This window comes from Sceloporus undulatus, chromosome 5, assembly GCF_019175285.1.
Source record: "Sceloporus undulatus isolate JIND9_A2432 ecotype Alabama chromosome 5, SceUnd_v1.1, whole genome shotgun sequence".
NCBI lineage: Eukaryota > Metazoa > Chordata > Lepidosauria > Squamata > Phrynosomatidae > Sceloporus > Sceloporus undulatus.
The window spans coordinates 52,812,367-52,836,955 of NC_056526.1; the positions used below are offsets into that span (position 1 = coordinate 52,812,367).

At 38.1% G+C, this 24,589-nt stretch overlaps 1 protein-coding gene across 14 annotated transcripts in view; it reads right to left on the reverse strand.

Moving 5' to 3' along the window:
* Nucleotides 1–24,589, reverse strand: part of NAV3 (neuron navigator 3) — a 572,439-nt gene that overhangs the window by 221,341 nt on the left and 326,509 nt on the right. For all 14 annotated transcript variants that reach the window (XM_042467939.1, XM_042467940.1, XM_042467938.1 and 11 more), the window contains 2 exons: nucleotides 5,568–5,685; nucleotides 4,894–4,946 (listed from right to left, as the gene is read on the reverse strand). In XM_042467939.1, coding sequence (XP_042323873.1) covers nucleotides 4,894–4,946; nucleotides 5,568–5,685 — 171 coding nt within the window. The remainder of the gene's footprint in view (nucleotides 1–4,893; nucleotides 4,947–5,567; nucleotides 5,686–24,589) is intronic.

Consider the following 24,589-nt stretch of genomic DNA (forward strand, 5'->3'; position numbering starts at 1 on the left):
CATTTTGAGTAAGAGAGACTCACTGTATAAACTGGGGCCACTAGAGACCTGTCCTGTCCTACTCAGTATCTTGCTGAGCAAAGATTGCTGGAGCTCTTCAAAGTTGACAAAAGGAAAGAGAATACTGAAGAAAGAAGAGCACCAGCAAAGACAGAAGATGAAGGCATCATGAGGTGGGCAAAGAATAGCAGTAGCTGAGTCGAAGCTTTGGCACAGAAGAGTGTGATTTCTATAAATGCATTTTGCTACAGCATTGTTTATTTCTTCCTTTGTACATGTATAGTCTATATATAAATGGTGAGTCTACTAATAAATAGTATCTACCCATTCTGAACTCCTACTGTTCCCATGTGGTATCAGGTATATTGGACTGGCCTTGCTTCTGTTTCTGTTCCAAGTGTTAGACTACACTGGTCCTCTCTGACATGTCAGCCTCATTCCTAGATACAGAGAGAGCATGCCACACAACAGTTCACAATGCGATGAGACCTGCTATGCAATACCCTCAAATAGCTTTCCACCGGGAAGCAGTCGGCTAGAAAGTAGACTGGTCATCAGTTTGGGTAAATTCAATGTTGTAACCATCCATAATAAATTGGAGGATAGTTGAAGTCTAACCCATCTTCAAAAAGAACAGGGTACTTTATCCTACAGTCAGAACCCCCACTTCCTTCCTTTGGAAGCTAGCTTTCAGAGGATGAAGTGATTAATCCAAATTGAAAACATAATGCCTAAGAAAATGTCCAAGCCAAAAAGAAAATTCTTATAATAAAAGACTGGCCAGGAGTTGAAAACTCTAAACCCCAACTGGCTATCTGTGACATGTAAGGAATTTCAAAGGGTCTGTCACACACCAAAAGTGACATTAATATACGGAGCTAAACATACCCTCCAGACCAGAGAGGGAAGTAGAGAATCTGATATTTGACCTTTTGGAGTATTAGGACAGAGACCCATTCCATTCCTTCCAGGGAAAAGACAAACCAATGAAGAAAAGAAAATGAGGAAAGAATATAGGAAAAGGCTAAACAGTAGAACAATCTCAAACTGAGGAGCTTCCGGAACATAACTCTGTTCCAGACCATCACATGGAAATAATTTCTTTCTCTTTCAATTTTTTTGCTTTTGCTACAAAGCTACAAGATTTTTAATTTTAATTTAATCTTCAATGCTTTCTGTGTGTGCATGTTGGGTAAAACCTAGCACCATTCAGAAAAACATTATCAGTGTCATAAGCATATGAAAAGATTTTGCTATTTCATGGTTTAATCCACAAAGCTTTGAAGTTTTGACTTCTCTGAAGCTAAACATTTCCTTTTAAAAACAAAGTCTTAAAAGGATGACTAACCTAACTGCTAGTCTTGACAGTATCCCTTTAATAAGAAGCAGACTTGTTGCATAAAGGCCACACTAGCACTTTTAAATATTTCCAGATTTTCAGTTTTTTAGAGTCACAAAATATTAATGATTTTTTTTAAAAAAGAGAGAGATAATTTAAAAACAATATTGTGTGTTGACTACAGTGTTTATTTGCTACATAACTTTTTGATGCCATGGTTTATCTTCAATAATAGCTGTTGAATGACACCTATTAAGAGAAAGGGATAAAAAGGAGAACTACTCATTAGCAAATTAAAACTACGGAAAAGGCCTAGAGAGGCTGCTACATTTTCATGGCCACTCAAAATATTAATTGCTTCTGTGGTATGCAGAAGAGAAAAGAGATACACAACTGCACAAGAGCCATCTAAATTCCTGACAATACACCTTAGTCTATAAAACAAACTATCACAGTTCAGGAATTGCTCAAGTAGCTGAATGCCACCTTCTTCTTGCCCAGGGCTGAAGAACCCATGACTCTCCAGATGCTGTTGGCCTCTAATTCTCAGCAGTCCAATAGTATGTCCACTGGTAATCTATGATGAGATTTGTGATCCAACACCACCTAGAGAATCCCCACTATTGTTTCCCCATTACTGCCATTGAGTGTCATAAACAGTCTCCAAGAAGTATGTTGTCTTTTAGATATGAAAATATAGTTGAAATGAGTTTGGGGTGTGGGGGGAAATGGCCAATAGTGCCACTACTTTGGTAAACTAGTCAGAAAAGAACACCTACTGTGAAGAAATTATACAGGACAAGTATTCTCTTTATTATAGTGTTTTCCTTTCCTATTCTTACTAGTAGATTCCTTTAAAATACCCTATAGCTTGTAATTTTGGGGGAAAATTTAAAATAAAATAAAAAATAAAATAAAATTCACCATGGTTGTTTTGTCTACACATGACAATGATATAGCAATGAAAGTCCCAATGAATAGACTTAAAATATCATGCACCTGTTATAAGTAAAACAATAATTAGAACAGGAATGGAAGCCTGAACAAAAATTCCCCTGACCCACTGTTTCTTCCTGTTTATATCATGGCAAACCACATGAGAAAACAACAACTGTGTGACACCTGTGTTTTCTGAAATCAGAGAAGACTGTTCTAGTCTAGGCTCTATACTTCTAGATTCCCAAATTTCTGAAAATCCACAAATCCACAACTGACTTTTTAAGAAACAAAAATAAATTTCCAGAAATATAGAACTATTAGCTCATTAATACCCTTTAACAAAGGCAAAAGCTACCCACTCATGTCCTAATGTAGAATATACTTCTGACCTAGCAGTTCTTCTTTTCACTTCCCATCTTTAACTGCACCACAGGATAATGGTACTCAAACTGAAATCATTAAACCAACCAGTTTCCTTTCTGTGTCTACCAGTTAAATACCAGCAAGAGTTAAAGCACCAACTTTGCTTCTCCAGCAAAGTAGTGCATTCATGCCATAAAAAATTGCTGACCTGTGCCAAAAGCTCAGAGCATGCCAGCACAAATGTCTCAAAACTGCTGGGATTGCATCCAGTGTAATGTCACCTCCATGGAATTATAGTCCTTTCAATGAAATAGCACTTCCCATTGCATCTGGTCCTCTAGATGCACTGCAGATACATATCTCATGTATGAAAACACAACTACACTAACATGAGGAAGCAGGCAATTCAGTAGATGTCAAAACCTGAATCTTTCTGAAGGAGACAATGGTCTGTTCCTAGCAGTATCATGCTTCTAGTAGTGGCCATATAATAATAATAATTAATAATTTGTTTTATTTATATACTGCTATTCCAAAGATCATAGCGGTGAACAGCAAGTAAGTGGGTCCAGGAAATCCACAAATCAACAATAAAGTCTACAACCTTCCCACACTTTATGTCCCCAGGATTTTGTATTCAGAATTATAGTACGTGTAAATATTGAACTATTAATCACTTTCTGTGATTTCACCTAATGCTTTTTTGGGGGAAGGAAATTTAAAAAGAAAAAAGTCAACAGCAACATGGGGAAGGAAAGGGGGAAACAATGGTTACAGATATTTTAGATGAAGAAGACTCTGAGATATCTACCCTGCATAGTTATAGAAGTTTGATATCACTTAAGCTGTCATGTAGATGTGCTCAGAATTTTGCATTTGAATGAAGAATTGCTAGTAGGCTTTAGGGCTCTTGTAATTCAAGAGAAAGGACCAGAGCTCTCTAGCATTAGTTACCAAACCACAAATCCTAGAATTCCACAGGATGGAACCATGACATTTAAAGAGATACCAAACTGTTATAACTATGCAGTAAAGATGTGTTGTCTGAAATTACCCCTTATTTCTTCACAAAGTTCTTTACCCTAGAAGCAGACCTTCTTTGGATGAGCAATATTACTCTTAATGTCTTTTTCTTCGTGTTATTTTTCTTGGTCTGCATGTTTGTTGCTAGGAAATCTATTTTGTACATAATATAAACTGCCCGTACTGCAGTGGAGAAACAAAGTTGGGGTGTTTGCACATCAAGATTCTGAATTTAAATATTTCACAAGCTTCTTCAAAAACAATTATTAAAAATGTTAGCAGAAAATCACTAAAAAGAAATTATGTTAGTTCAAATAAATGCTTTTTCTCTTACAAAATCTCACCACCTGCTGCTTAAAGTTTTGCTTTAGCAAGCAGCCTGTCAATAAACAGTTAATTTTAGCATCCCCAGTTTCCTGTGTCATACTGAAAGTTAGCAGACTAACATTATAACAGCTACAACAGTTTTCACCCAAAGTGTGTCATCATGCCATTAAGCAATTAGAAATACTTCATAAGAGTCTATAAATGTCACAAAAACAAACAGCAACAAATAGAAAGCAAATTAACTGAGGGAGCTGGGACAACTAGTGCTCCAACTGCCATTTACATAGCATACTACAATGAACCTTTCAAACAGCCACTGTCACTGATATTTAATAAATACCACAAAAATATGACTCTGTTTCCTATCTAGAATAATTGCTTTGGAATTTACCCCATCTACCAATGTTTCCTGTTTTTAGCTCTGTAGCAATGTCTATTCTAGCAGAAGTAACATATGCTTCAAGACTCAGAACCACTTCTAAAAATCATAGTAATTTCACTGGACATCATTGCAGACCAGCAGAAAAGCTATTAATATTCATTAAAAGTTGGCAAACGTGGTCTTTCAAACTAGTAGTCCAGACATAAAGGCTCCACTTACAATTAGTTCTCTTCTGTGCTGTCTTTAAAATGGCTTTGAAATGAAATTATCTGTATACATCTAAAGAATGCAGAGATTTGTACATTAACAATTAATCTATTTGAAAATGCTTATGGTATTCTCTTCTTCAGCTGCCTTGTGTTCACTGAACCAGTTTTTGGCTAACAAGGTTGAACTATGCCCATGTTTAAGAAATAACCCACCCCAAAAAAATCAGCTTTATGAGAAATGCATAGCCAATAGAGCATGTCCTAGTAAATGCAGACATGATATCAGAACACAGAAATATTTTGATCCTTACCATTTGAGACTGGCTTCGGGGACAGCCATTGATATCTTCAACCTTTTCATTTGCTGAGGGAAAGCAAGTGAGAGTGAAAGGGCTAATCAAGAAGACCAGAAAAGAGAAAGTAAATACATAAACATGAATATTTTGCAGATATAGAAACTTCAGCCTTAAGTGTGCTGAAAAGCCTACAGTAACACACAGTCTTGTTAGCAGCAGTTCCTTCTCATGCACAAATCATGCAAAGGGGAAGTGCAAAGGAGGTTGCTACTAATTCTCCAGCAAATGACTGCTGACATGAAATCTTCCACAATTGTCTTTGTGGGATCAGGATACAATTTCAAGGCATCACAGAAAGTATAAACCACTCCAGCTAATAAAATGCACACATTGGAGACATATGGTGCAATGAAGCATTGATATCAGACACTGCCAAGTGTGTGAAACATAGTTCGCTGGACACTAAAAGAATGGTGAAGCAGACATTTAATATTCACACCAATTTCTCTTGTTGTTTTTGCTAAACTAAATCATGGAAAGGGAAATACATAGAAACATGCACACACAAACACACACACTCTTCAGGACAATTTCGCAGGTTGAATTGGGTCTCTCTATCCAGTGCCCATCTCCCAGTTAAGTTTGCTCTAGGATGAAAAATACAATAGCACTCAGATCCCAGGTCTTACCTATGATCTGGATGATTTCTGCTAGTAGAACTCCATCTGCAATGTCCTGTTGCAAGTCCTTGATGAGCCGTTTGTGGCCAGATTTTGCTAGATAGTGATTAGCCCAGTCAGTGTATATCTGCAGAATAGAAGGAGAAAGAGAGATGATAAAAATTCTTAAGAAATGTTGGCTTATACATCAGCAGAGCTCTGAAGAACATTCCAGTTTAAGGAGTCACAGCAAAAAAATAAAACTTTAAACATTTTTTTAAAAGTCTGTTCCTGTGCCACATTTTTTTATTTGAACCTTGAATGAATCATTTTATTGCACAATGAAACATCACAGTCACTGTGACCAAGTGAAAGCCCCTTTAAGACTGCCAAGAAAACTCCTGTCAAAAAATCAGTTTCATTTTAATGTAGTTCACAGAAATAGGTTTAGACTGAAAAGCTTGTTGGATAATTGTGTTGCTTTAAGCATCCTATGTGACATTCAATCTCCTAGGTTGTTGTTATTTTAAGTGTATTTAATTTTTTAAAAAGACTTCCTAGTACTTTCCTACAGTTCTATTTTGTGACAGACCTGATGAACAGAAGCACAAGTCCATACATTTCTACCATCCATACATTTCTACCAGCATTTTTGTGCAAATACTTCACTTCAATTTACATGCTTTGTGTGCACACCTCATATCTAGAGGACATCTATGTGGCAGCTGCCTGTGATTCCACGAGGCAATTTAACAGTAATGGGAAGTGCCTCTCAAAAAGACAGTTTCCCTTTGACTTATTCTTTCCTCCGGGATCCAAACAAACAAAAGAAATAGTAATGTAACAGCGCATGCAGCATGACCTGCGTGTGTCCCACAATCTAGCCACAGTAGTTCATGAAAGCATGAGTAACAAGGTAAGGTGGGTAAGGACTGAAGATCTCTGAATGTGTGAATTACAAGATGTGGGCTGCAGTATGAATGACACACAGGTCTTAATAAATAATTTTCACATGTGTTGTGTGTGTATTCATACTTATCCACTCAAAATTATTTCCAACACATATGCTCCATCAAAATTAGGCAGCTATCTTTATTGAAAACCTGAAATACTTTGGAAGTCCTTGTCCTTTTATGAAGAATAAAGCATCAGTGGCTACTATTTATTTATTTATTGAATTTTTATCCCTCTTTTCTTCCAAAATGGGAATCATAGTCTAGTCATAGATATGTTTTATATGATACACACACACACACACACAGTCATTTTAATGTCATTTTATTTACTTACTGTTTACGCAGCGCTGTACATACAATCTTTTAGTTAGATGGTTCCCTGCCCTCAGGCTTACAATCTAAGAAGACACGACAGAAAAGGAGAAGGGAGTGGTGGTGAGGAATGGGATCAGGTCCAGCAGTTCTTCTCCACCTCTGAGGCCTGTACTTGTATTTCTTTATCTTATGAATCGCCATAAGGAAAAGGGCAGGGTATAAATAAAGCAGTACACAACAACACAATACAGCACAATGCAATATACATTACTACCATTATTATTGGCAGTATCTTTCTCAAGAGCAATTGCTTGGCTTCACAAGCCAGAGAGTGCTATTGCTTGTGGGCCTATGACCAATGTAGGAACAGAATGTCAGATTAAGTAGGCCTTTAGTCTGATCCAGCTGTTTTTCGTATGTTCTTTGTGAGTTTATGGAAAGTGCCATTCTTGTACAATAAACCTATTCTAGAGCAATCAAAATTAAAGTGAGAAGGCTGTGTTTGTGAGTTCAGTTAAGATTGTCATTCACAACCCTTTGGTTTACTGTACAGTATTTCTAGTTCACTGTATGCAACAATGTTCCAGCTTCTTGCTCTGGTTAGAGAGTTTCATTTGTTCTGTCACTTACGTTTAAACATGCTGAAAAGCCCACAGAGGACTGTGAAAGTAACACATACATAGAGGTCACATTAGTGCTGCTTATATTCTAGAAATATACAGTGTTGACAGTTAAGAGCAAAGATGTTAACAGTGGAAACAAGTTGGCAGCTTGGGTGGGAGAAAGAATGAACCAGAGATGACAGTCAGAAACAGGAATGAAATGTTGCTATCTGATGTAAACACAGAAAGGTAGGTGTTTTAGCATATAGTTTGTGGTATCTCACCACTTTAATGTCCAACAAATGCACTAATGGGGCAAAATTCTTGGGACTAGAGTCCACATCATCATATGCAAAGAGATAAACAAATTAGCAATGTATCTTTCAAACAAGGTTATTCCCAGATGCATTAGTCATGTACAGTACTTTCCAATGGTGTCCTCAGAAGCCAAATTTTCTAAACTCAAAAAACTGAAGCAGTATAGAGAATACAGAGAAGATCAATGGTGTGGTTATGACATTGTGTAGTACATGAATAATATGTGGCAATTCCATTCATCATGAAGAAGCACAGAAGGAGAAGACTTAAAGTTCAGTGGTACAACACACACTTAAGATGCCAAAGTGGATCGATTCAGTCACTAATGGCTAGGAAGGCAAATAATGACTCCTGTCTGCAAAGTAGCTGCCACCCAGTGTAACTGGCTGCTCCAATTCAGGATAAGGCAGATTCTGTTTCCTATGTTCAGCTAATGTTTTAACATCTGAATTCCCAGTGACTTCCATCATTTTAACACATGAGTCCATGTTCTAATCACTCTCTCTTCTGCTTGTCTTTTTGCTTCATTTGCTCATTCATATATGACATTTTCTTTTTAAAGTATTTATACTACAAAGATATTTGCAATTTAAATAAGCACCTGCTTAAAGTTCCACAAGCCTCTTATACATTCTTCTAATGCTTCACTGCTGACTTCTATTCCCCATGTCATTTGCATTCCAGATGTGGTATTTGTTTAATCTGTATTTTCCATCATGGGCTTCTATTTTAAAATAGAACTATCAGTTACAACAGCTGATAATTATCTAATGCTTCTGAGCTACACAGTTTTATATTTCAATTTCCAATTATACCGTAGGAAGTAACAGGCCAAGCTAAAGTGAGAATGTGGCTTTGTACATTCTCCCAGTTAGCTCCTTTACTACCCTATTTTGAAAGAAATTCCTTACAAGCCAACACATAAATAAACTTACTGTTCACTCCCACATCCAGCGTGCAAATGACAGAAATGATGTTTCAGATAAAAGGTTGTGAGTCAGCCTTTTATTTAAAAAGCATCTATTTTGTCAGGATGCCAATTCTTGTGAGAGGCTGTGCCTCATCAGTGAAAGTGGAGAGGCACCTTCATTGGCAAAACATGTTTTATTATTTATTTGTTCATTCGGCCTTCAATTATCATTCCCTATTCAAAATTTTACATTAATAGGCACCACGAAAGGTCACATGTAAAGAAAAACATGGAAAGCATTAGTCACTGCCAACTGTCCTGACAGAGTCATGACTTAACTTTGTTAATGCTTCTCAGTAAACAAAATCTGGAATGACTTGCTGACTTACTCATTTCCTTAAAGGGTTGTCTCTTAACCCACTGTCCTTTATAAAACAACTTTCAACACAAATTGCTTATACCATACACAGGAAGCCAGAATTATCTGAGCCCTAGCAGACCAATCTCAACAAGATGACAGCATAAAAGAATACTTTCTGCACTTGTGTGGTCCCAAAGTATGTTGAGAAGTAGACCATAACTGCTTGCAACATGAAATGTTAGACATGAGAGGGCAGTTTGAGCAAGGAAGTAACAACTTCTTGGTATTATTGTTTCAAGTGTTCTTGAACTATTTGTCATCCTATTTTAGAAGAGCAAAGGAAATTATACTGTATCTGCCCAAATATAGATAAATTTTTTGCACATAATTTCAACTGGAAAAGATCTGAATTAACACTCTTGTCAAATGCTGCCTCCACCATTTCTGCCTTAATATTGCCACTTCACACTGCTTCCAGAACTTTGGCAGATCCAATGTTGTCCCTGTCATGGACCACATTCCCCTGCTTTCAGAGGCTTATCAGAGGGTCATTCTTCTCTAAAACATGACCCATGCTCCCCATGTACCTATTTTATAAAAAAAAGAAGTGCATGATATCTGAAATGTCAGGAAGAAAATTTTCTAGAACATGGCCACATAGCCCGAAAAACCCACAAAAAAAATGGATGTCGGCCATGAACGCCTTCGACTTCACACTGCATGATATATGGTTGCCAAAAAACAAACAAACAAGCAAACAAACAAACAAACAGTGAATAGAAGGATACCCAACCCTGCTTTACTGTATGTTTGGAGGTGACTAGAACAAGATCTCTGTCTCTCTAATATAGAATATATAGCCTTCTTCATGTGTTATCCAAATGAAGGGACAGTAGGTATACAAAGGGCTATGGGGCAGGGCCTATGTCTGTACTTCATAATTGCTTCTGTTGATGGATAACATGGGCAACGCAGATACTTTTCTATTTACAGAAACTTCTAGCATGATTTGTACCTGGGAACTCTTGCTGATTACTGCATCCTGGAAATCCTGATCTGTTCTAAACCAGAACCCCTTTTATGTCCCCAGAAACAAACTCTGGCTTAACTAGCCAAATTAATAGCTTGGGATCTTTGTGTTTAAGATGGAACATGAGCAAAGAGATGAGGAATAAACATGTAGAATCTAATGCTCATTCTCAGCCTCATTGGGTCCCTATCTCTGCCTTGCAGAGAGTGGAGTAGAGCAAGGAAGTCTCACTTGCTTCCTACAATGCTGAGTGACTTTCCGAGTGTCCACCATGGCATGCACTGGCTGCTGTGACTTTGCCCTCTCCAATGCAACTTGTTGGTTGGCCTGGTCAGTGGGCACTCATCTTGGGCATGCCTAAAGGAAATGTTCCCTCTCTGCCCAGTTAAGATACAATGGTCTGTTTCATTCCTCAAAACACCAATCACTGGGGCATCTTTCTGATCCACCCTCTTTATTTTTGTTTTGTTTTTTTCTCTGCACTTGATGACAGACCTGGGAAGGAATTTTACCCATAAACAGTGAAGGTATTTTGGTGATATCCAGTTCTGTGAGTAAGAGTGGTACACATGTCTTTGGCCCCCATTTCACAGGTGAATGTTTTTAGAACATGCTTAGCTCAGGGGCTGTTGGACCTGTTTCTGGGCTGAAGGATGTTAGCTGTAAATAAGAGAGTTGTGGCAATTTCTTTTCAACAGTATGCTAGTACTTGTTATTTGCCCTCCCTCTGTGTGTTTTTTTTAAAGAACATCCCTTAAACTTTTTAACCAGAGGTCCATTCATGTTACCCAACTGTAGCACCATATTTCACTTTTAACTCCCATGGTAACATCCAATTGAATCCAGAGATTGACAGTTTAGGAAGGGTATTAAGAATTCTCAACCAGATAGCTGTAGGAGCTCTGCAGACCATCCTGATAGAGCACTGTCCTGCCGCCCCTTTCAGCGCTGGATTGGGGCTGTGGGAACCACACACTATGGCCACAATCCAGCACTTTGCCAGCTCTAAAAGAAATGGCAAAATACAGCTACTTTTAGAGCCAGCATAAAGGCACCCTGGTCATAGCGGTGGCACTTTCTGGTGCTCCTTTGACATGTATCGTATAAGCACCATGCCAAAGGAGTGCTGTGACACCGCCTGCCATGTGGTTGGTGTGCGCCATCCAAACACCGCATCCCCACACCAGCGCTTCAAGCCGGTTTGTACAGCCCTGTAGTCTACTTAGACTACAAATCCCAGGATTTCCATAGGATGCAGCCATGTAGTTAAAGTGGAATATGAGTCTATATCGATGAAATGTGAGTAGGCTCCAGGATAGCATGATTCTGCAAAATAAACTTCCCTCTTTAACAGTTAAAGTCCCAAAACATGGTTTATTAAGTAGACAGTGTTATATCAACAAGGCCAGTGTTTGTCACAAGGCAAAAGGAATCAAATCTGGGAGTCAGCTGAGAAGGGACAAGTCCTGATCCCTAGGCCACAGATGTTGGTCATTAAGGGCAGAGGCAGCCCATCCTAATGGAATCTCCTAGATCATAACTTTACTTACTTAAATGGGGAAAGGGCTGGCAGTAATGTTTACATCTGTGGATAGCATCTCACTGGGGGAAACCTGCTAATGACATGTGGAAATATGGACTGAGTTAATGCTTCACTGTTGGGACTCATAATGGTACAAAAATAAAATGTATACATTGGTCACTGGAAATATGCATATCTCCCATCTTCATTTACTCATCCCTGTCCTTTTTCTTATATATCATGAATTCTATTTCCATGCTCAGGAATCCATAGGCATAAATGCTTACCAAGTAGGCAAACACATAAAGATGTGACAGTAATCCGACACAGAGTACACCAAATACAATAGCGAACTCAAATATGAGAATCAAGCCAGCAAGAACAACAACAAAAGGCCACACTTTCTTGGCTTATGTAAGGATAGTTTTCAAGTTAGTTTATTGGGCTGTTGTACCACTGTGCCAACACTGTACAGCCAAGTAAAAACTACAGCCAGGTTCCATTAATACAAGAAAATTGTACATTTTCCACAGCAAGCAAATTTTGGACAGCCTTTCCAAGTACTAATTTTGGCAGCCAGCAGGAGACTCAACAGATATAGCTGCCAAGCATGTACCAGGCTTTGGCTGCCTGTATTTTGACCCTTCCATAACCTCCATGGGTCACATTAATGAGAGACAATTTTGTCCCATGAGCTATAAAGTGAGAGAGGCAAAACTATGTTAAAGACTCAAAATTGTCCTTTGCAGCTTTCTGGCTTATTTATAAGACAGACCATCCAAAATCACAGTTGAACAGAATGTGCTATCTGGTGATGTAACTTTGAAAAACATTGTTTATTACAATTGACTCCTGTCTCTAAAATAGGCAGAGAGGTAAACATTTGTAAAACCTTGTTAATCAACTTACAACTGAAAATACAAACCATTTATTATTAAGCTCTATCCTAGACAAGTCTCAGAAAATAGCCCTGGTAGCATTAGCTGATGAGATACACAAGAAAATGGATGATAGAGTGCAACATTATTGATTCTTCTGGACTTTGTAGTAACTTTTGATATTATTGCCCATTATAGCCTGTTTTTTTCATTCAAATTAATTTCAGAAAGCATGGTGTAACAGTGTCCCATCATCCCTCAAGGAATCATAAAAGAAAGTGGTAGTAGATGATTTCTGTCCTACCCTGTAGGCATCTATAGAGTGCCAAAAGATTCCATCATGTCCCAATGCCTTTTAATATCCACATTAAATTTACTGCCAGAAATCATCCGGATATCTGTGCTAAAATGTCATTAGTATAAAAATCATACTCATCTCTGTCATCCACATACCCCAGGGTGGCTATGGAAAGTTTTGAAACAGTATCTCCAGTTATTTTTGAAGTGGTTGTGGGTGAGCAAACTGAGAATGAATCCAGACAAGATGGAGTAAATGTAGACAGTGAAACCTACTTGTATTAGAAGGCTATCTCTGAAACAGCAAGTATGCCCTTTTGGAAGCCCTTAAATTAGATCTTGTTAAATTTAGGTGATTTCTTAAAAATTACAACTCTGAATCCTCCATCTGGCAGGGGTCATACTGGATGTGGGATCTGAGAAACTGGAGTACAGTATGTAACTTTCTAAGCTTCTAATACTAATGAGAAAGCTCAGAACACAGTGCCAAGGAGTAGTTTTACAAGCGTAGGCTCATATTACAGCTGTGGCCTTGGACAACACAACGTTGCATTCATTGATTATGCAGGATGGACTACTATAATGCTTACTGTGCAGTAAAATCCTAACCCTAATGGATCAGAAATGGGTGGTCTTTGTATACTGTTTGTGTGTGTGTGTGTGTAATTAAAAATTGCAAGACCTCAAAGAATATTTCTTAGTCAGTGGTTTACAAGTACAGTAATTTATTTCTAAATAAATACATGGATGAATTAAACAAATTTCATTTGGTATAAAATGCAAGCACCTGATTCATGAAGAAGACAATTTGGCCAAGTTACAGGACATTTATATTGTACCAACTGTACTGGGTACTAGTGCATTTCATAAACATTTGGTTTTAACCTTTAACATATTAAATGTTTCAGGACCAAGTTATTCTAAGGACTGTAATAACAAATACAATCCTGAGAGGTAAAATAAGCTGCAAAATATTATTGTAAGCAAGTTAGACAGTTTTTAGAACCTCTTTTAAACCACCTTAACCAGTCTAGAGTTGTTCTGCAAAGCAATCCAGTGCATGGATAATGCCAACCTTCACATAATACCGTAGCAAATCAGTTCCAATTTCCAGTTCAGTCTATTCATTAAAAGTAACTAAAGCACAAAGATATTCAGGAATGATAAGTTACTTTATTGTTGAATTAAAGCCCAGTCTTATCAGTTCCATCCTAGCTGTATAGCAACCATTTCAGAGCAGCAGAACTGTTTTTAAATTATTTTTTCTGTCACTTTTTGGATGTATAAAAACTCTTTTTGATAGTAGATCAATTACATTAGATGAAAAAACAAGCAGGCAGAAAAAATGTATATCTTAATTCACAAATGTTGCTCTCTGTTCATTGCCAAGCAAATGTGTACTATCAATGTACCTTCCATCCAACAATGTCTGCATTCTCTAGCATTCTTAAATGCTGATTAATTAAATGAAATTTTAGAAATTTCAGAAATAAGCAGCAGAAATCTTTGGAGTACCAATCATGAACAGCCTTTGAAGTTCATACATATTTCCAAGCACTGTTTAAGCTGATGAACATTTTAAACTGCCTAGTATTGAAATTTTGTTGGAGTGGAATCCAGGTCAGAATTTAAGAACAACTGAATCAGTGCAACTTACTTTCCCCCCCAGTTTTCCTGCAAGATAAGAGCTTGAGAAGCATGGCACCTTACTAACTACCATAATAATTATGGTAACTTGTTTTTCATTCAATCTATTCCTGGCAGGTATTTAACCATTTAAGCCAATAAACCATCTTGTTATTTCTGTTTTATTTTCAAGTTAATTTACTCAATATAATTTTTAAGTCCTGAAAACATTTATGGTGAATGACAGTATGGCCGTTTTGCATAAGAACATAGTACAAGATAAGGTGGCCATCCTTGGCCATATGAAGAAGCGGACAAATCTGCATTAGTATAATAATTTTTTTAGGGCAACTCAATATGAATTTTTGAATATTAACAAAAACAATCTGTGGTGTGTGCTATCCAAAAAAACACATGCCCTGTAAAATTGGAAAGGGATTGTGTGTGTGTATGTGTGTGTGTGTTTGAATGCTTTATTCTTTTATTCAGAAGGCACAAGGGTCTTGTTCTTTGCAGTCAGGCAATAGTCTCTCTTGCAGTACCTGAAGATCACCACAAGAAGGAGCTAGATCATCATACTGCTGCTGCAAAAACCAGGAGGCCTGACAGCTGATGTTTTCCAGCCTTGTCTTACTGAAAATAATGACTCTTCTGGCAGTGACACATCACACAACTGTTAATTGTGGTATTGAGTGTCAGCAGTTTAAAAAAAATCAGTAGCTGTCAAAATGATCCCAAACAGAGGCAAGCATTACTTAAACTGAGTAATCATTTTAAAATGAAAACCACCACAGATTGGCTTTAGATCTCTAGATCTAGATCCATCATCTAGATTCATCACCCAGTTGAACAATGAGTAAAGACTGTTGCAATGAAAATAGAGATCACATTGACATATCTTGTGTCAACATTCTCAACTGGCATCGCTACAGGAAACATGGTTTTCTCCTTAAAATGATAATCAAACCATCAGATTTGGGTCTGTTAGATAAAAGGTGGGGACTCATAGGATTGCTGGATTGAAAACTGAAGAATGGCTGTGTAGAAGAGTGAATTTCAGCAGGGGTTAACTGTTACTTGGTTGTGTGACCAGCAACATGCTCAGATTTCCTTTTCCACACAGCCAGGAGCCCTCTCCAGTTTTCACTCTAGGGGAAGCTATAGATGTTACAAATGACTGGTGTATGTACTGATAAATGGCAAGTGCTAGTCACAAGTGTGAAAGTTAGAATCATACAAGCCATTGTATTCTGTATTATCATGTATGGAAGTGAGAGCTGGAGAGTTAAGAAAGCGGATAGGAAGATAATTAATTCATTTGTGATATGGTGCTGGAGAAGAGTGTTAAGGTTACTATGGACAGCCAAAAAGACAAACAAATGGGTCGTAGAGCAGATCAAGCCAGAAATCTCCCTGGAAACCAAGATGACAAAACTTAGGCTGTCATTCCTTCAAACACATCAACAGAAGGCACAACTCACTGGACAAAGCAACAATGCTCGGAATGGTGGAGGGAAACAGAGAGAGAGGAAGGCCACATGCTAGATGGATAGACTCTATTAAGGAGGTCATGGGTATGAATTTGCAGGACCTGAGCAGAGCAGTGGGGCAAAGGAAGTCTTGGAGATGTCTCATCTACACGGTCGCCATGAATTGCGATCAACTCGAGGGTGGGTAACAACAACAAAGTCAAGCTTTGAATAATAACTGAAAAAGGGCAAGAACCTTATGTTCTAACATTCACAGTAAAATTAGTTTCTCTTTCTGAAAAGAAGACCCTTTCCTCATACCTTTATTTTATCTTGAAGGTATAAGGATGTACTGATCGATTATTATTTATTTATTTATTTATTTGTATCCCACCTTCCTCTCAGTACAGGAACTCAAGGAGGCTTCCAGAGTAGATCAAGGTTTCTGACTCCTAATGTTTTAATAGCAACAACAACACCAAAAATTCTTTCCTAGTGTAAATTATATAGTGGAAATGAATAGACCTTTTGTGTGGCAGTAACCACACTGGAAGGTCTGTGAGATACCTTCAGTTATGATGAGAACAAATTCTTGGAATCAGAACTCTCACCTTTCATGTCTGTAAAGCCTGAAGTGAACCTTTCTTAAAATACTCCCAGGAGTCATTGTTTTTAATATTGAGCTTACTTTCTCATTTTACTACAAATCTTCTTGGAACTGTATTATAGTTTAAGGGGATTTGCATTTATAAATTTTGTTATTCACACATCACAGACAGATGCTGATCCTGAACAGAGCAAAGAGATAACTCCCCGGAGCTAGTATTCCATCTTGTCACAGAGATTGGTCCCAGTCCAACTGAACCCTAATCTAATAACTGCTTATAGCATTGGTCAATTAATGGATGGTGGAGGGGACTACATCAAATTTCCTATTTGCCAATGGATGGATGGGTCATATGCATACCTTGGCTATGCACTATGCACTACATGTATGGCATACCTGCCAATGTTTTACAGATGAAAAGTGGAACATATGTATCCAAGCAAAACCAAAGTCTAGTCAAAACAGTAAAAGTTATACACACCAACTAGGAATGACTGCAGATGTTTCCTGATTCTACAGGGATGGGCAAGTCTCTACTCCCCCCTCTCTTCCTGCTGAATTGAGTGCAAACTACTTTTGCTGCAATTGAAATAATCTGTGAAAGTGGCAGGGGGAGAAACAACCTAGGACATTATTAAAGTAGCCAGAAAAATGGGATGACAGAGGTTTAGTTAGGACTGTCTTTACTAAACTGAGACAGCTGGAGGATATGGCATATATGTACATGCAGCTTCCTCTCCATTGAGGGCTACTGCACAGAGTTGACATTCCTATTTCTTCTGACTTTTTATTATTAGGTCAAGCCATTGCAAATCCTTTCATTTAGAGGCAATATGCACTAGAGGAAAGTACTAAAGTGTTGACCAAGTCATAAACAAGCAAACTGGAGTGATTAATCTTAACAGGTGAGTGGCAAATAATCTAACGGAATGACAAACATTGAATGCCCCCAGCATTGATGTTAGTAGGCATGACAGAACACAAACAAGGCTTACTCAGTATGCCATATTTAATTACAAAACATACACACTTGAAAAGCCATTGAACTAAGTTAGTCCTTTCATATTCACTGCCAAGAAAGGGAAGCAATGCTAATGCCTAGGGTCAAGGAGGGCCTGAATGTCAGTGAAAAAACTGTAAAAGACTTTATTTGGCAGTGACTAATAAAAGAAAGCCAAATTGGTATAGTGATTTCAGTGCTGGACTATGGCTCTAGAGACTAGGGTTCAAATTCTTGGTCAGCAGTGGAAACCCACTAGGTGATCTTGGGTAAAGTGACACTCTTTCAATCTCAGAGCATGGGAAAAGCAGCCCGCATCTGATCAAATATTGCCAAGAAAACCCTATGTTAGGTTCACTTTAGCATCACCATACATCAGAAATTACTTGAAGGCAAACAAGTAAAATGTTCCTTTAAAAAAAGTTTTATTATTAATTAACTACAATATCTAAACAATTGAGCAATTATTGAACAATTACAGATTTAATTTATTAAAGGGAGAGTTTGTTTTATATCCTCAGCTAGCTGGCAAAAAAGACAAGACAAGAAATGTCGTGCCAGAGATGTTGTTTAGGTTAGTTGGGGGATGAGAGAGAGTCATGAAAGGGCAATGGAAATTGATGGGATTTGTAGTACGTTGTGGCATCAGAGGTCTCTGACAAAGACGACAATGTCATTGGGTCTGAAGAGAAAGAACCCTCCCCTCCCTCCTTCCAACTGTCATCTTCTGGCCTTAGAGGGAGCGAAAGGACAGGCCCAACGCCATTGGGCCTGAAGAGGAAGAGCCCTCCTCTCCCTCCTTCCAACTGTCATCTTCTGGCCTGGGAGGGAGTGAAAGGACAGGCCCAACGCCATCAGGCCTGGCCTCAATTAAGAAAAAGAGCCCTCCCTCCAGTCCATCTGCCTTGGTGCAGGCCTCAGAGGGAGAGATGAGTGGAATAGGTGAACTCAATGGGCAAATTAGTCATGGTCAACACTGACTTCAGGAGATTTCTTGAACAGAGCCAAATCCTAAATATAATCCAGTGGATATCTGATGCAGCCTATGATTTGCAAAGTGAGAGCATGATATAGATCTTTTTCTACAAGCTGACTCTGAAAGCAACATTTCATTTTTCCCTTGCAGAACTAATTGATTTATAATTACACAATTCTAATACACAATTAATAAGATCTTAGGCACTGATAGATAGACATATAAAATTTATCTGTCTATATGATCTACACATTTGTCTTCTACCATTGGGGAGCCATTTTATACAACAGCAAAAAAAAAAAAAAAAAAAAAAAGAGGGATTACATAGCAAGAAAGACATGGGTGTGCACATAATTTCAATATCCTAATTCATATGAATAGATGCAAATTCAGAAATAATGGCCATAATTTAAATGAAAATACTGTACAGCACATTTCATAGCAGAAAAGAAGCCAATGATCAGGTACCATGTATGGGGTGACTCTTCAATCTTCTATTCCTATTCTAACTGTTGGCTGCTCCCTGTTGTCCTTTACTACCATATGTTTGCCAAAGTAGTTGTGTAAAATCTAGTTGAAAAAATGGAGGAGGCGACAGTCTGGCACAGCAGGTAGAATAAGCAGATAGCAATTGGTCAGGAGGCTGTTGCCACCCAATTCACATGTTATGGTGCATCAGCTGGCCCAATGGAATAATCAGGCCTTTTCCATAATGGCCAGGATATACTTCTGCAAGAAGGTATGGATGCCTCCTTGCACAATGCAGGATAATGTAGAACATGGGTGTGAAACATGCATCTCTCCAACTGTTACTGGACTGCAACTTCCAGTAGGATAACTAGGGTTGCTGGGATTTGCAGTTCTACAGAATCTTGATGGCTATTTAACTCTTACCCATAATATAAAGGAACTGCTAATGAAAACAGGATTGCATGTTTTGTGATCCTGATCTAATAATAATAATAATTTGTTTTATTTATATACCGCTATTCCAAAGATCATAGCGGTGAACAGCAAGTAAGCTAATTATAACTTATAACTTATAACTACTGGGCATTTTTAGAAAAGAAAGCATGGAGACAGCATAGCCTTCCAGACAGTGACATTACTAGGGTAGTGCAGGGGCTGTGGCATGCACTGAGTGACATCTCAGAGGGAGGTGTCACCCAGTGAGGTGGCACATGAGGGAGCGAGTCACTGCCTTCCAAGTCCAGTGAATGTGGAAGGATTTTGAAAGCAAATTTGGTGGACTCAAAAGGGTTTTTTTGGGGGGGAGGGTGTCACTGCCTTCCAAGTCTGCCTCCTGGGGAAGGTTGCAGCAGTCATGCCAGGCAGGAGAGAGGGCAAGGCCTGGTGATGCCACTACTTCTAGATGTTGTTCCACCACAATTTCCAGCATCCTTACTATTGGATCTACCATATATTATTACAGGAAGATGCAGTTAAGCATATCTGGAAAGTCACGTTCCCAATACCTGAAACAGAAATTGACTTCCTGATAATGCTACAAATAAAAGGATCTCCTCTGTAAAATTGGACATCTGGCTCCCTATTAATCATTTCGTTTTGAAAAAAAGGCAACCAGCCAGCCAACAAAAAACCAAGATCTGGCAACCAATATATGAAATAGCTCCTGTATTCCCTTTCTATTACCCTATAATGTTGGAAACAATGTGAAGGCAGACAACGACAATAAACATAGAGCCTCACAAAATGTGGTTGTTACTTCCTCATGTTACTGCCTGGACACTTGAAAAACCTAGTTAAATTTGATGATAATCTGAAGAGGTCTTATAGCTTGGTCACGAAAGCATATAACAACCTAAAGGTTAAAACCTACACTTTGAACTGGACCCAAGAAGACTTGGGATAAATTCTTGAAGGAACAAGTTGCAAAGGCAGGTTGACAGTTGAACACTATGAAAATAATAACCAGAGATGATTTACATAAATTTAAAGTAGAGGGTGATGACATTAACATAGTTCAAGGTTTCCTCAGCTCAGTCATTAATCAGCCATACTGTGCCTCAGTCATTTAACCAAAATGGAGACTGCAGTCAAGAAATCATTAATCAGAATGGAGACTGCAGTCTGATCAAGAAATCAGAAGACTAGGACTTGAAAGGGAAGCTATGACTGAACTAGACAAGATCCTGAAGTGTAAAGTCATATAACGAAATACTAAAGTTAGGATGGCCCATGCATCATATTTCCCATTACTATGTAGGGTTGTGAAAGCTGGACAGTAAAGAAAGCTAATAGGAAGAGAATCAACTTGTTTGAGAATTAGTGCTGGAGAAGAGTTCTGCTCACATGTGGACTGCAAAAAAGACAAATAAATGGGTCGTAGAACAAATCGGCCTAAACTCTCCCTAACAGCCAAGATGACCAAACTGGGGCTAGTTTATCCTGGACCCATCATGGGAGGACATGACTCACTAGAAAATACGATAATGCTTAAGGTGGATGGAAGCAGAAAAAGTGGAAAGCCACATTCCAATTGGATAGATTAAATCAGGGAAGCCACAGCCCCAAGATTACAAGACCTGAGCAGAGCTGTTGATGATAGGGTGACTTGCGGGAAAAACAGACATCCCATGGGCCCTTACGGGGCCTGTTCATATTGGGAACATAGCAGCCACATATAGTCGGACCTGATTTGGGCTGCTGTTGTAGTCCCCAACCAGTCCACCAAAGAGTAATGGATTTTTCAATTTCTTTTTGGGCTGGTTTTGGGCTGGCCTTTGGAAAAGAGCCATGCCTGGGGCACATTCTGGCCACATTCAGGAAATGCATCATGTGCACATCCTGCCCCCAATGCTGCTGATGGCAGCCCTTTTGGGTCATCTATTTGAGGCCTTGTGTGTCAATCATAAAGTCACCATAAACTAAGATTAATTTAAATATATCGAACAGCAATGACAAACTTTCATCGTTTGGCTTACAAGTATGGGCAGAAAACTTCTGGAAGGCTTTGGTAAAATCTGGACTTCATACATATTAGTGTTTTACACAGTGGCAAAGAATTATTTCAGTCCAAACAAATCCATACTATTTATCTTCGATATATCATTTTTTTCATTCTAAGAATGTATTTTCTCAGAACAAAGTTTAAAATTATGGCACAGAAACTTGCTTATATAGACCTTATTCAACTGAAATACAGTTATGACTCTTTTCTTAACCTCAATTTCCTTTTGAAAACAATGTAGGTTTAGGGCTAATAATCCTATTAAAGAACTGACATGCTCTTAAGTACCCCTCCCACCATCATCTTTTCATGATATTTTTGGCCATATTATTTTTAAAAAGCCTTTTAAAATTTACTCATATTTCCACCCTGAAATTATAGCTTTATGTATCTTCTCATATTATATATTCTTTTTAAAAAATCAGTGTATCTGGCAGGAAAGCACAGATTCTGGGGTTTTTCCAATATAGATAGAATAGAATAGAACAGAACAGAAAATAGATAGATGAAGACAACTGCTATAACAAACAGGGACGTAGCCAAGGGGGGGGGGGGTCTGGGGGGCCGGACCCCTCCCCCCTTCCATTAGAAAAATGAATGGTGTGTGCTGCTGCGCCGCCGCACTCAAGCCCCATTATAATGATGGCACTTAGTCTGGACCCCCCCCCCCTTCCTAAAATCCTAGCTACGTCCCTGTAACAAAGAGCATGCAAAAGAGTTGTTGTAGCTAGTTTCCTTGGTAAATTACTTTTATGGAAACTATAGGTAAAAGAATAATGAAAAAACATCCTCCTCTACGTACTGTACAGAAAGAGCACATGGACTATTGAAAGGCTATCCAGGAGGATGTAAAGAATAACCAAATTTTCTCATCCCTAATAAAAGCAGGAGTTTGGACATATTTGTTTGTAGAATCTTTGTTTATGCAAAACATTGAATTTTTGGACCAAACTACTAATAATTTTTTAAAATATATTTGCAGAGTGTAGTTGTTTGAACATTAGACTGCGACTCTGAAGATCAGGGTTTGTTTTCCCTAATCGAAATAAAAATCCACTGGGTGACCTTGGCCAAGTCACACTCTCTTAGCATCAGAGGATGGCAATGGCAAATCCTCTCTGAAGAAACTTGCCAAGAAAACCCTATGATAGGATTACTTTAGGATCTTTATTAGACAAAAATGATTTGGAAGCACAGAACAACAACATGTTTTTGTTTTGTTTTGTTTTGTTTGCACAAAACAGGGTGCATTTCAGGCAGAGACTGATGTTTCTGTGCAAAAGGTTTTTTGTATTTTAAAGTCTTTGGACAAATGACATTTACACCAAAATCCCCAAAATGCAAAATGCAAGAATGCAAAATAATAATAAAAAAGCAAAAATTCTTGTAATCTCAGCTATCATAACTCTTTCTTATGTGAAATGCTAGTAGGTGAAAAAGAAATATGCAATCTACAGTCCTAGCATCCACAACATTTTATTTGCCCTAAGGTCTTTTTATATTAATAGAATATTGATATTTTATCATCACTGTCATCATCATAATCTTTGAAAACAAAATCTGTATGTTAAGAAATCTACAATTTCACCATAAAAAAATGTAAACTAAAAAATTATATGAGCAGGAAATGCTAGCATTAAAGAGAGTTGAAATTTCCACATGAACACATAGTTCCATGGTGTTGTATTTGTACATTTGTGGATACTATTTGCCAAAAGAAACATTTTCTTCACATGAGAAATCTCTCCTTTAAAGTACAAACTCTTCTTCTTCAACAAATGTCAGATTTTATGCGCATTCTGAAATAGTCTAGGTTGCACCTGCATTGCAGGAATAATGCATTTGCTTTAACTGTCATGGCTCCATCCTATGGAATCCTGGAATTCGTAGACTGTTGTGGCACCAGAGCTCACTCACAGAGAAGGCTAAATATCTCACAAAACTACACATCCCAAAAGTCAATGAAATTGAGACATGCCAGTTAAAGCATTTAAAGGATTTGTTGCAGTTAAAACTGCATTATTTCTGAAGTGCAGATGCAGCCATAGATTCTATGCAGACCACCGTTTTTTTCACACTCTGACAGTTGGATGGATGCTATTCATCTAATGCCAAATTATACTTTGGTACTATGTAAACAGACAATTAAAAAGCCTGGGCTTCTGCACATCCTCCTACCCTTACATATGTGATGGTACTGTACCTTCTTTCCTTATTTGAAACAAAAGACTGTTTCCCACCTTGTAAAAAAGAGAGAGAGAGAAGACAGAAAGAAAATACAGATCATGGTCATAAACCAAGATCAGTGGCTAGTTGCTAGGATTTAAAAATTACAGGATGCAGAAAAAAGACCACACATGAACAGAAGTTAAAGATTGTGAAGTCAAAGGCTTTCATGGCTGGCACCCATAGTATTTTTGTGGGTGTTTTGGGCTATGTGGCCATGTTCTAGAAGTGTTTCTTCCTAAAAGAAACTCTTCTAGAACATGGCCACATAGCCCCAAAAAACCACACACACACAAAAAAACTAAGTTAAAGATTCTTGCTGCTAGATCACGGACTGACTGCAAAACCATCATGTTGTTTTGCTAGACTAAATCATTGAATTTCCCTTTCTCTGACCAATTTTTCAGGAAGAATGAGGATAAATGTTTCATTTATCCATGTACTGGAATATGGGCCAATGAGAAAACTCCCTGCAACCACTGGAATAATTTTCTTTATTTGGCTCTGGTTTGGAGACCAGAGCATTTTTAATGGCAATAATCCTCTCATGTCTTGGGCCTTCATGTGTTTTTGTCAGTCCCCTCTATTTGGGGCTAAGTAGGAATTTAGAGGCAACATTAAGTATGTGTATCACATTCTTTTTTGCCTACTTCATGCTCCATTCATAGTGAATAGAGGTCAATTTAATTTTCATTAAGTGGCTAACTGAACATGTGGCTCACTATTACTGGATTTTTTTGGCTTTCAATAGATTCTGATCTGACCATATAATATTCCTTATATTATTGATTTGGCTGTTTTGACATGAAATTCCATGGCTAATTGTCTCAAAATGAGGTGTATATGGTAGCACAGCACAAAGCAGAGACTGTTATGATGTAAGGGTCAGCAAACACCTAAAGGCATCTACCTTGTAAGTATTTGCTCATCAAGGCTTTCTTGCACAACTAGCAAATTGAAAGAGGTGTAGAGGTGACAAATACCCTTG